The sequence below is a fragment of the Clupea harengus genome, chromosome 2 (assembly GCF_900700415.2).
Source record: "Clupea harengus chromosome 2, Ch_v2.0.2, whole genome shotgun sequence".
In the NCBI taxonomy this organism is placed as follows: domain Eukaryota; kingdom Metazoa; phylum Chordata; class Actinopteri; order Clupeiformes; family Clupeidae; genus Clupea; species Clupea harengus.
The window spans coordinates 24,835,018-24,848,259 of NC_045153.1; the positions used below are offsets into that span (position 1 = coordinate 24,835,018).

A 13,242-nucleotide genomic window follows, 5' to 3' on the forward strand; every position below is an offset into this window, starting at 1 on the left:
GTCCTCACTTCCTTGTTTGGTTGCCAAAGACAGTTGCAGATAAGTCCTTGCGTGCCAGAATCACTACAAGCGCTGTCATTGCCTACTTTGTTGGGTACACACGCTTACCTCGATACATCGAAGAAGCCGTAAGTGTCAAAACTAAATCCCATAATTCTTGTCTAAATTAAAGATTACAGCTTCCATGATCCTAAACTGTCATGTGTTAAATGCAGTTGTTACTTGCAGCTAACCAGTTAGATAAAGATAGTTCACTACACTCACTGGTGAGAGGCAGTTATTTAGTGGTGGCATCACATTTTCAGTCAACTTAGCAAGTATCTGATGCATTTCTTGAAGAGCTGGTGAGGTAGGATAGTCTTCTGTGCTTAGTGTGATGCTTTTTATGCAAATTAAGTTAAACATTTATGAATGTGTGAGCATGTGTAAAATATATGATATTGGTTTTTGAAGGTTTTGTTTATAAAGTAGACCATACTAACATATAGTGTAGCTATAAGGTATTTCACTACTATGAATAGACACTGGATTGAAAGGGCATGCTTGAAGACAAGGCATGAGATTGATGTCATCTCTGAACTCTGAGGGCAAAGGAAAGCCAGTGGATCATATAGTGTCCTAAAATGCCAGTGCAGTTACATTTCAACTACACAAGTACTCTAAACGTGTACTGTGAGCTTTCAAGTGTTAATGGCTGAGATCTAGACTTAGTATGAAAAAAAGTTTCAGTTCTTTGAATGTACTCAGTTCATGACCATTTGTATCACTAGCAGCTGCTATGCCAAGCACAAGGGTCACCTGGCCATGTGTTTAGTTGCAGACTATCAATTTGCTGAAATGTGTCACATCTATTCTTAGGTCAGGTCCGTTGCTTTCTACTCACTCACACATGACCATTCGTGTTGCCTATCTTTACCTTTACAGCATGAATATGGCCACTCAAGAGTGACTCCTAAGGCACCATATGCAGCAGCACTCTTGGCTCTGAGTTTAAGGGGTGAAAACGCTGATACCTTACCACAACTGGATATCCAGATATTCTTATTGTGAATTTTTCAATAAACGACTCAGTTAAAAAAAGCAAAAATCTAAAACACCGCGTTCAAGGGACACAGAGAGCAGTCTAGAACAATTAGCTTTAAGTGTCTGTGTCTTATTACTTTGAGTTAAATCTTCGAGACTGCAATCCTGACAGCCACAGTTACTGTATATGAGCATTATTCACCGGAACTATGATAGTGCATTGCCATTGTGAATTTTACCTCTGTTGCATTCAAATATGTGTTTTTTCATTCATAGAATATCTATATCCATACATAGGACATAGTATTAGAGAGCACTTGCAGTGTTGGGTATAGTCAAGAGGACTCTTACACAGGAAACTAGGAAGGCAGGATAGACATCATCTCATGTTAGAAATACAATGAATCATATATACACTTCAGATATTTCAGTTGATCTAATGTACTCTCACTGTTCAATTGAACTGGGAAAATACATATAAATCAATAGAGAAACTGTAACAACAGCTATTGTTTGAACTTAAGCTAGTAGCAACAGGCAAGCATCATTCACACACTTATCTCTAGGTAACAGACACAAACCTTAATGTTTTGCAAACTCCTGTGCCCCTTGGATGACTGATAACATTTGAAGGTTAAATATAGCTGGTTGCCAGTTGGCTGTAATTGTATCAGATTTTGCAGTGAGTGGGACACAATAGTCCAATCACCCAACAAGGAATTTTTGGATTTAAAAAATCTTAAACCACGCAAATGACAAACTCATTAGCCTTTAGCTTGTACTGCGTCACGGATACTTTTAGACAATGCTGAAAACAAATCTTGCTTTTCTGCAGCGCTAGGCTCCAGACACAGCCATACACAGGGACATGTTTTGGGTTTACTGCTTCAGTAGAATACAGCCCTTCACTGTCATTTTTGAGACACCTGAGACGTCCCGCTCCTTTAGGCAGTGTGCTATATCTTATTTCCAATTTAAGGCTTCCTCTTTAGAGGACTAAACGTCTACTTAATATGCTTTAATGCATGCTCTTTGGAGCCGTAGAGTGCTCCATCACTTTAATACACCTTTATATAACACACATTTAACTAGTTAGGCCTGGTGGAACAGCTTATCTGGCAGCTGGATGGTGCCTTGCTGGCATGATGGAGATACCTGTTCACACGCCACAATGAGACAGTAATATGGGGACAGAGGCCTTTTGCTCAATAGCGTCTGTATATCAGTCAGCAATGAATATTCATGGATCATAGTGTCATGACATACTCTATAATTGGCAGCAACATTAGTAATGACTGCGCCAGCGTCTGTGGCGGTCCTTGCATATTCATGTCATGGGGCAATATATCCTAGTTGTGCTTTTTTCTCGTGAAAATGTATTCAGGAAGCTGCAGGTGGCCTCCATGCCACAATCAATTGGTAAATTGTGCTCTTGTGAAAACGAGGCAAACCCCGAAACGTCGCCTTGTCAATCTCTGCGAGAGTAAACATATTTACTAGAGGGAGGAGAAGTGGTGTTAAGGCCTTAAGTGGAGTAATATAGTTAAGTGTTTTGCGTAATCATTTAAGACGCTTGACATGCTTCTTTTTAATGTTTGCTGCTTTTGCATGGAGCTCCAGTCATTCAACCCCGGAATACATTTTACAAGTTTAACAAGCTTAGTCGGTTCTGTAGTCAGTAACTACTTTCCCCAGTATTTTAAGATGTGTTGTGAACTGAGACCCTTCTGTAAATATGTGTGTAAATGACTGAAAAGTAGAGTAATTACTTTGCCCAGTGTCTTAAGATGTTTTAAGCGATAACTGGTAGCTGATGCTAACTGAAGTGAAAGATGGGGTAAAACAACCTTATGTGTAATAGGAAAAAGAAGGAACAAAAAATGAAATGGCACTATGAAGGGATTTGTGACTACGGGAAAAATGAGTAGTTTGCACAGCAAATTGAATTTAGCACACATAATACTTCAAGTGTGCAACTAAAAACAATGATGCCTTTCTTTTCCAGCCAGGAAGACTGGGCCGTAGGCCTACAATATGGCAGTACGGAAGGCAGTGAAGGTAGCCGCCTTTGGCGGTGGAACTCTGGTTGCATTGTATGCCTTTTCAGAACTGAGGGAGCAAAAGAAAAAACAGGTGAGCCTTCAAATTAATACCCAAATATTTAGAGATCTGAAGCTGGGGGACATGTTCATTTGAAAGAAACAGTGAGCAGCTACTGATGAAAGAAAGAGAGAAGATTGGTGCATTTTTTTAGTCAGATGTTTTAGAAGGCTTTTCTTAGCTAAACTCTCTGGCCTCAAGCAGTACTACACTGATGGAATAAATAGATGTAACAACAGACTCCAGTTTTAGATTTGCCCGGTTATTTACCATAGCAACTACATCATCCTTAGACTACAACTTTTGTCTCTGATGTAGCTGCTGTCTCATCTGCCGACACACATTACACATTACACGGATGTTACACATTAGCTACATATTAATGTACAGACACAAGGGACAAATATCTTTTAAACACTTCTGTTCAGTCTCACAATAAACATTGTGTGATTTAAACTTTGTTTAAAACTGAATCTACCCATCAGTGAAAAACACTTATTGTTTTGTCTGGGTCTCATTTGTCCTTCATGTTCCCATCCAAAAGCCTCAATGGGTAAGAAATTATGTTATTCTTAAAAACAAACAAACATTAATTTCACTGGTCATGCATGCTGCTCTACAGTATTTGTTCCACTGTCTACATATCGTCTAACAGCTGAGTGCTTTCCTATCTCTTGCATGGCTGCAGTGTTGTTTTTGAATGCTTGTGTTGCATGCATATTTGTGATTAATCTAGCTGGACACTAGTTTGGAGAGGGGGGGAAGTAAATAAATTAGCATGTGATTGATTGTTTCTTATTTCTTTGTGCTGTCAGACGCCTTTTTTTTCTCCCACAGAATATGCATGATTTGTGTTTTCTTAAAAATCCATCATAAAGAATATGAAGACATGTGCATAATAATGAAATGCATTTATTAATGTGCACTGTCCCCCCGAGTCATATGACAATGAAATGGATGACTGGTCTGTTTGCTCCGATGGGCTAGGCCCGAGTGCAGGCTGCGGAACAGGTGAAAGTGGCCTTCCAGGATGAGCTCCCCTCCAGGGCAGCCCAGCTCGGGGCCCTGGGCCACGCCGACGAGTTCGACGTGCTGGTGGTCGGGGGAGGGGCCACGGGCGCAGGTTGTGCCTTAGACGCCGTCACACGCAGTAAGTTCACTCCCCCCCCACCCCCGTCCGTCCGTCCGTCCCCACACCACTGTGTGTGTTTGTCATTTCTCACGAGGCATTAGCTGAGGTGTTAGCATAAGTAGGAATTAGGAAGGCTAAATGATTAATGAATGAATGAAACCCATGTCGCATGGACTAAGAGTGGCCCTTGTCACTGTTCTGGGGTCCATTTCAACCATGTGTTCACAGCAGGGAACCAAATGCAAGGCAAAGAGGTTTACTATAAGTTGTATCCATTTGTATTTGGATGAGAAATAAAGAAAAACGATAGAGTGTGTTTTTATGATTAACTCATTTCACACAGCGGGATTTAAACAAGACCTAAGCACAGGATTCTGGAATTTAGATGCCACCAAAGAGCTGTGTTCACAGTGTGTAGATGCGACTGGGCGAACGACAAGAAAAATTCGGATGAATCCAATTTGTTTTGCTGGTGCGGCAGGCAAGCCACGGTTCAGAGGCGTCTTTTTATGGGAGGGATTTTCGCGCGGCACACTTTTGTGCCGGTCCCCCCTCGCAGCTTTTGCAGTGGATATTCTCTGTGCCGATGTTGCGTAACCTGATACCCCATTGTGCTGGTGCTGCTTCCGAGCCTCCTCTCCGGGGCTCAGGCTTTAAGTCGCTTCAGCTGGGGATCTTGGGGAGGGAGGAGCGGCGGAAGTGTTGGACTTGGAGGATGTTTGCCCTCCTCCTCCTCCTCGTCCTCCTCGCCCTCCTCTAGAAAAAAAACAAGAGAGACAGTGAGGGGGCAGAAGCTCAATCATGGCGTTTGAAACATGACACTCTCTGGATACCCCCAGATGAGGGTTACTCTCGTGGTTCCCATTACATCCTAAATCAATTATCTATGCTCATGGTTAGAGGTTCTTTTAATCTGTTTTTTCCCTCTGTTTTTTTTCCGTTTATCCATTTTTACTGTCTAATGTTGGGGAAAAAATGAGTGGGGGGGGTGGGGGGGAGAGAGACTGGAAACCCCTCATCCTCCTTCCATAATCCACATCTATTTCCCTTTCTTCTTTTCAAATTTGGGATTTGCAGCTTCTAGCCGTCTGGGACAGAAGCTTGAAATGGTGAAAGACTGAACTGAGAGGGAGAACTAGTTCTCAATGTTAAGAGTTCTCTGGATTCATCCTCTCCATAAACAACTCCATTTCATGTTAGTAAACAAACATCAACAAAATCAGATCCTTTCAAACAAAACTATCAATTCAAAGATTTTTGCCACCATCAGACTCTGAATATCTCCTCCGTAATCCACTATTATGAATAGCTTTCAACATCCTTGACTACAGAATATTTGAAATATTGAGTTTGAGTTTGAAATATGATTTGAAATAAACAGCTTTTTTCTTTTGGTAGACATTTTAGGTTTCACACCTCCCAGTGCCTCTCCTATGAATATGAATGCCTCTCGCACCCAAAGGAGATATGAATGCCCTCTCAATATCTTTTCCTCGGAGCGCATTACAGGAGAGGGAGATGCATATGAAAATGATATGCAATGCATTCTAAACATTTGGGGAAAATAAGTCGCCAAATATCAGGCTGCCGTTGATCTGTTTGCCTGGCTTCCCCACTGTCAGATCTCAAAACTGCCCTGGTGGAAAGAGATGATTTCTCATCGGGGACCAGCAGCAGGAGCACCAAGCTCATTCACGGCGGAGTCCGATATCTACAGAAAGCCATCATGAAATTAGATTATGAACAGGTAAATGCTTCATTTTTTCTCCACGGTTGACACTTATCTGTGGAATTCCTGGTCCGTCTGGTCATATTGTTCTATTTCCCCCTCACTGTTCATTTTTCATTCTCGGTAGCTCTTGACATGTACCCATAGACTGAGTGGCGGTGAGATCTTTTTCTCTTTTTTTTTTATACCCCCGCCGCTCTCTGTCTCCCTCTCTTTGGTAAAGTTATTTCAAAGAATTCACCACACTCGGGAAAAAAAATGGATAGAGTGCAGCTGTCATTATCAAGATGAAAATTAATATGGAAAATTATATCAAAGTAATGGGGGGAATAAAGCATTTTGGTCTTCCTTTGTCTGTGTATTGTTAAGGAGTCACCCGGGTTCAAATCCAAATGTCATCGTTTTCTGTTACATTTCAGAAGACCTGAGGAATCTCATTATTTTAGGCCCATGTTGTTCTTTCCCGGGCTTATTTTCCTATCTGTTTGAACATAGTGGGGTCTTAAAGGTGAACTATGGAAGGGCCCAATTAGTGTGATTGCAGCAGATGCAGGTGCACACTCAGCAGATATGCAGGGAGACATTAGGACATTGGGACATTATACCTGACTGGCTGCTCGAAAAATGAAGGCAAAAACTCAAAGAGCACAGGCAGAAATATCTTTGATAGATGGACAGTTATATTAGATATCTAGTCCACCTTTATTCATATTTCAATGAGGCTGTTTAAGCCCTTTCAAATTGGGCCAAAGCTAACTTCCACAATGGGGAATATTGTATCATCTTTACAGAGTATTGGTTTTTCTTTTGCACTACTGATGTAATATTGCTCTGTCCTCTCTTGCAGTATATGATGGTGAAGGAGGCTCTCCATGAACGCGCCAACCTGCTGGAGATTGCTCCTCATCTGTCTGGCCCATTACCCATAATGCTTCCTGTCTACAAGTAAGGAAGTCACTCATTAGACCAGAGTCCTGCTCAGTAAGAACAATATTGTCTGTCTACCTTTTAACCTGCCTGCTGGACAGTTACCCCAGGGTGACTAACCCTGTGGTCTGAAATGGCCGCTCCATTTACTGGTGCACCTGAAGGGACAGTGGGCGTCAACATACTAATTATGTGTGCTAATGGTTAATTAAATGGTTCCTTTGTGTACATTTTAATTATGATGAACTTGTGGATTTGGAGTCGGAGGGATGCCCCTCTCTAATGACCTGAACAGCTACGTGTGAAGGTGGCGGTGAAGTTCCCTCCCGATCCGTGCCAATTGGGCCACGTGTCACCTGAGCTCTTGTGATTGAAGTGGCTCAGCAAAAGGTCACCCAATCACAGGCACGCCACCTCACAGTTGAAACCGTAATTTGATTAATTAACAGCAAAAACCGGGAGAACACCTGACCGGTTTCCGCCACGAGCCAAGATTGCTCTCATCTGCAGCGCATCTGTTGGTATAGTAAAACTGAACAAGGTGCTGCCCCCCCCCCCCCCCCCCCTACCCTCCTTTAAGATGCCCGGTATTTGGCATCGGACCAGGGGACACAGACCTGCTGAAACCCCTGAAACCTCCAGTCCTGCCCCATAGGCAATAAACTTCCTGTCGATTGCTCTCGGTAGAGTGGGGTGACGTGCGCGCGTACGGTCCATCATCTCCTCGTCTCGGGCCGGCGTGAACTGAGGGGCTTGATTTGATTTGTGCCGCTTTGTATCATGAGCTTTAATTGCACATGACATTTACGATCCTCTCTGGTATTTAAAGCAGTGTACAGGTGTGGCTCATTACCGGGGCCGGTAGAGGAGGCTCCGAGTGCTGCGCCGTGCTCTCATCCCCCCAGACTCCTCACTCTCCCCCCTACCACACAGCCATCAGTCTGCCCCTATGCCCCTGCCATCTCCCCCAAATGATCTGCTACGACATGGACTCACCAACTCCTATTTCTCACTGCACCTTTACGAAGGGGTTACTGCTGCCATCATTGTGGAGATAGCAGTACTGGGGAGGTAGGAAGTAGAGAGAGGGGGAGAGTGGCAAGAGTGGCAAGAATGGCCATGCACATTAGTATGTATGCTTTGTTCCATGTCGGAAATGGAATGTATCGGTGGAGCATAAAATGTTTCAGCCGTAGATTTTAAAATGTTTCAGCCACAGTGCATTCATAAGTTTTTAAGGGGATGGCAGTTAGATTTACCAGATACGAAAAGGGATCACAAAAAGTGAAGAAAATATACTGCAATGCTTGGCCTGTGTTATTGCCTCCTTTTGTACAGACATTCTGTAAATGTGAAAATTAGCCTAATAGATTAGCCCTCTCCTCAGAGGTCAACATTTACATGGATGGAGCATCTTTAAACAGTGGCCTTCTGGTAAACTGGTAAACTGCTGAAAGTTGTGTCAGCACGCAGAGGAAAACAGTGTTTTGCATGTTTGACCCGAAGGCGGTGTCAGTTTTATATTCCTCTATAGATCCTGCGTGCGGTTTCCCCATCCCTGTTAATTGCATTTTTATCTGCCTTTGTTGAGTTCATCAGCATTCCCTTTTGTCTTTTCCTGCTCATTGCTCTAATGAAATTCTATGACATCTACCGCGGCCTCCACTTTACGTACCCCAGACATGAAAAAGAAAAAAAACACACAGGGGCTTTTGTGTGGAGTGCCTGCGATTGCACTCTTTTTTTTTCTTTTCTTTACCCTTGGAAGAGATGACAGTTTGCGTTGTTCACGCCAATACGCCTCTGCCACCGGTGACAGTAACAGAGCCTCACCATCCATGTTACTGACCTGGAACCCCCCCCCACCCCCCGGGCTTAGGAATCTCAATGGAAATTGGTATAGCAGGTTTTTCCCAGCTACATCAACCCTTTAATGAGGTATTGTGAGAATATGCAATGTGTCAAGCTACAGTTAGGTTTTTTATGACGCCTGTATTGCTTTGTTCTGAAGTCCTCTGAGTGAGGTGGAAGAGTGCGGCACTAAGCAGTCCTGATACTGGCTCTAACTGACACTCCCAGGGTTTCTCCTCAGTGCCCCTTTGCCCTTCGACTCCTTAGTTCCTTCTCTTTATGTGTAACGTTGCCGAAAGTCATTTTTGTTTTCAAAGCATGAGAATGTTTCTGGAACTCAGAAGGCATGATATATAAACAGTGTTCTCCATTCTTACTGGGCTCTTTACACAGCCCTGTATTTCAGCCCTCTTTTAAGCATTTGAAGCAACCAGGCCATGTGGATGTCCGTGTCTAATGTCAAATGTTGAATTTGTCAACAAATGTATAAAAAATACTATAAACAGCAACACAAGAACAATCATTAACTATCATCCTTCAGATATCTGTCATTTTTGTAGCCCTAGAAGCATACAAAAAAAAAATCAAAAATAAAGCCACTGACTACACCTTTAAAGTGTCCTTTAAAGCTTACTAGCTGACTTACCCAGCTCCTCTGCTACTAACTAACCCTGTGATAGGTGGTGGCAGTTACCGTACTACTGGGCCGGGATCAAGATGTATGACCTGGTGGCTGGTGCGCAGTGCCTGAAGAGCAGCTACGTCCTGAGCAAGGCCAAAGCTCTGGAGCTCTTCCCCATGCTGAAGAAGGATAAGCTGGTGGGAGCCATCGTCTACTACGACGGTGAGTCCAGCAGCCATACGATCACTGACACTCTCCAGTGCCAGGATTGCCAAACTCAATTAGGCTCATCAGCCTTGTCCACACATATGCTAATTTAAAGCTGTGCTAAAAAAATGTAGGGCAGTTTGTTCGTGTGTATGTTTCTGCTCATTCATTTTTTATTTCAGTCATACTGTTGCACCTGACTAGATGTAATTGTGTTCTAGAGCAATTCATCTTGTACATCAAATTATCACTTCACTATGACACATTTTGTGCTTGAGATGGAGTTCATTAGCAAACACTAATTTGAATAGTTAATGGTTGTTCAAATATTGGTCTTAAACATGGCACGTGGTGGCAAAACACATAGTAGCATATGGTCACAAAAACCATGTAATTTTGCAGATAAGACAGAATTCTTTGCACGCTTGTAATTATTTGACACTGAAGAAAAGGGACAGAGAGGTTAAAAATGTAATGTGTAATATCCCTCACACTCTTCCAAGCGGAGTCTTCCTTCGTAATCCTCTGATTTTACACAAGCCGCATGCTTTCAGGCCACGCAGCTGTAAACAAATTAGAAATAAGGTTGTTTCAAACAAAAAATAGCCACGGGGTGATGTGCTCCAACCCGTCCCGGCCTCTCTCTCCCTGTCTCCGGGCAATATGTGCTCTGTGTTGGCATCAGAAAAACAAAGCATATGTTCATTGTTAGCCCGGGTGTACATAGCATGTCTTGTTTACTCAGGGTCTTCTTTGTAGCCTCAAACTACCAACTTTGTTTCTCAAGGCCATCTGTCAGACTTCATTTAGCATTTGAGGATATGCGGATTCCCATGCACTGCAAAAAGGCAACATATTCTGGGGGAATGGGGCAGCTATGTGAGCAGTGATGTGTCAACCTTACTCATTTAGCAGAAGTAAGTGGGAGAAGAGGGGGCATTAAGCACATGGACTATTTATGTTTTTCACCTTTCATCATATCGCCTTTCCTTTTTTATCTTGTGGCTAACATTTTTTTTATATAATGTTTCTTCTAGGGCATATATGTCTGTGTGTTAGGTGTTTTTTTTTTTTTTTTGTAATAATAATATTAATCTGTTCACTTGGCCAAATCATTACACACATATGCTGAAAAATTAAAGAAAATACAATTTTCTCTCTTAAGCAGACATTTTCTCCCTGCAGCTATTTGGTTGGGGACAATCATTGCAGTGACATTTTAAAGGCTGGCCCTCTGTTACTGGAACGGGGGCTCGGACTGCCCGAGTTCATCTCTAGATTTGGCAAGCCATCACACTCATATGGTTCCTGTATCCAGAGACACGTCCTCTCTTAGGGCTGTGTAGTCTTTTAGTAGAAGATTCTGTTGAATTTGACAAAAAAAAAAAAAGATTTATTGTGATGGGAGATACAGGGGTAGTTCTACTCGTGTATAGCATATGCATACCACATGACCACATCTTAATTGTAATTTTTAGTGAAAATGTCTTATTTTAGCGCTTTATCCCGGACATCTCGGCTCTTTGTGTGTACTGGCCTTGTTTCCTTTACTCAGTTGGCGTCTGGGATAATGACTGCGACTCTCTCTGTACCTGCAACAATTTAATTGGACAAGTCAGCTCAGCCAAGCATCCCTGCCTCATGACTGGGAGACATGAAATTCATTGTCATGATTGTCCCTGTCATTTTGCAGCATTTTGTCCTGCCGCGGACTTCCTTGCACTCCAGTGAGTTTCGTACCTCCAGGAGGCGCGGATTACAGAGGAGGTAGGGGCGGGGGCATCACTGAACACTGGCCTCTCCTCCAGGGAGTTTTGACATTAATTTCGCTTTGCTCACAGAGAGCCTGCAAGGCCGTGTGGTAATTGTGCAGATCGTTGTTGTCGTTCTTTATTCACTTTTTTTTTCATTTCACTTTGAAAGGATACAGATGTATTAATTGCTGTGATAATTAATATCCAGCACCAACATGGCATTTGTGCCATATTTATAACAGCTTAATGGTATGTATTCATGTGCTGCTGTGAATAATCTCAGATTTGTTTGCTTAGGGGTCAACAAAAGCAGAGGTAGTTTTCAAGCTAAAGGATTTGATGAAATATTGTAGTTTTCAGCAACAAAAAACCCCCCCTCTACATTCTCTAATCCATTATGGCAGCCTACATAGTCCTGTGCGTAATTCATTTTAAAGCATGGCCTTTATATCTGTTTTTTTTTTTTTTTTTGCTTGGCTGTTTTTGTGCTGTCTTTGAGTTTTCTTCTTGAGAGAATCGCTCCAAGCATGTTGTAGCATTAACCAGAGCCTACCAGTTACTTAGCCTCCAGTCGTTTAAATAGAAAAAAATAAATCAAGAGGTCCAGCAAGCCTCCTTCATTCCTGCGAGGTAGCAACATCCTTGGCCAACACCAAAGGGCTCCAACTTCCCTGGCAATAACAAATAGAAACAGAGTTGCCCAAGACACCAACATTAAAAGTGATTAATCATCCGGACTCCTCTCTTTTCTTTAACCACAGATTATCCGGCAATAAATCTTAAAAGATGTATAAGTATCACTTTGTAATGAAATCCGGCTTTGTTCATTTGTCACCTTTTAAACCCTTTCATTTAAATTACAAAACTTCTGACCTTGTGACTCTGAATATAGATCTCTGGTATTTCAGAGGCAGAAAGGGATTAATCCATAAATCTTGATACAAGATCCCCACTGTTCATTAAAGGGATTCTAGCTGAGTATCTCAGCTGTAGAAGGAAGAACATTCCTTGTCACAAGTGTTTCCCGTGACATGGATGGATTGAATACAGTGCCCAGCAAAGACTAGGCAAATAATTATTTCCAATGATTTCTGTGTCCCCCTCCTCTGCCATCTTTGTATTTCAATTATATCATCTGATGCCTCCATTTAGAGGCCGCCTTATAAAGACAAACAAGACTCTATTTCATGCCGTATTTTCACTGCATTTCTTTGGCTTTGTACCTATACTCTGCACAGTGACAATAAAGTTGAATCTAATCTATTCAATCCAATCTAGTCTAGTCTAAGCTAATGTAATGTAATCTAATCTAATCTAATTTCTGCCTGCTTAATTGTCTGTTTAATCAGTATGGTATGTTACCGCTGGTGTTGGGAGATCCCTGGAGAGAATGTACAGCATGCAATCAGTGGCTTAAGGGTGGTGGTGGTGGGAGCAGGTCCTCATCATCCAGGCCCTGTGTGTGTGTGTGTAGAGGGGAGAGGGCTGGGCCCAGCCCTCCCTGGCCCAGCCCTCTGCCCCACGGTGGGCCTCGCCAGGCAAGGGGAAGAGGGGGGGATGGTGGTGGTGGGGGGTGAGGGGAGGAGATGATGGTGGAGAGGTCGGAAGAGGGGGGGGGTTAGGGTTGGGGTTGGATTTGGCACACAGGCCAAAGGGCCGCTGTGGCTTTAAGTGTGCTCCTCATGCCGGCCGGAGCAGCCAAGCCGTTGATGCAAAGTGACAGGGACAGATGTGACATATCGGTTCCGACACACTTCCATACCACCAGTCACTGGCTGGGGGGTGACTCACATCCTCTCCCCTGCTCCTGTCCCCTCGCTGCAGGACAACACAACGATGCTCGAATGAACCTCGCCATCGCCCTCACCGCTGCCAGGTATGGGGCTGCCATAGCCAA

General features: G+C 43.0%; 1 protein-coding gene across 2 annotated transcripts in view; it reads left to right on the forward strand.

The window, feature by feature from the left end:
* LOC105902648 (glycerol-3-phosphate dehydrogenase, mitochondrial) overlaps positions 1 to 13,242 on the forward strand; it is a 26,752-nt gene continuing 13,510 nt past the window's right edge. Inside the window, exons 1-8 of one of the 2 annotated variants that reach the window (XM_031558006.2) lie at positions 1 to 128; positions 3,029 to 3,156; positions 3,668 to 3,676; positions 4,111 to 4,273; positions 5,878 to 6,002; positions 6,832 to 6,929; positions 9,443 to 9,606; positions 13,170 to 13,242. The exon at positions 13,170 to 13,242 is cut by the window's right edge and continues 92 nt beyond it. In XM_031558006.2, the coding sequence (XP_031413866.1) occupies positions 3,058 to 3,156; positions 3,668 to 3,676; positions 4,111 to 4,273; positions 5,878 to 6,002; positions 6,832 to 6,929; positions 9,443 to 9,606; positions 13,170 to 13,242 (731 nt within the window). In that variant the 5' untranslated portion in view covers positions 1 to 128; positions 3,029 to 3,057. Of the gene's footprint in view, positions 129 to 3,028; positions 3,157 to 3,667; positions 3,677 to 4,110; positions 4,274 to 5,877; positions 6,003 to 6,831; positions 6,930 to 9,442; positions 9,607 to 13,169 lie in introns of those variants that run through there. The other variant, XM_042710586.1, reaches the window with a different exon arrangement.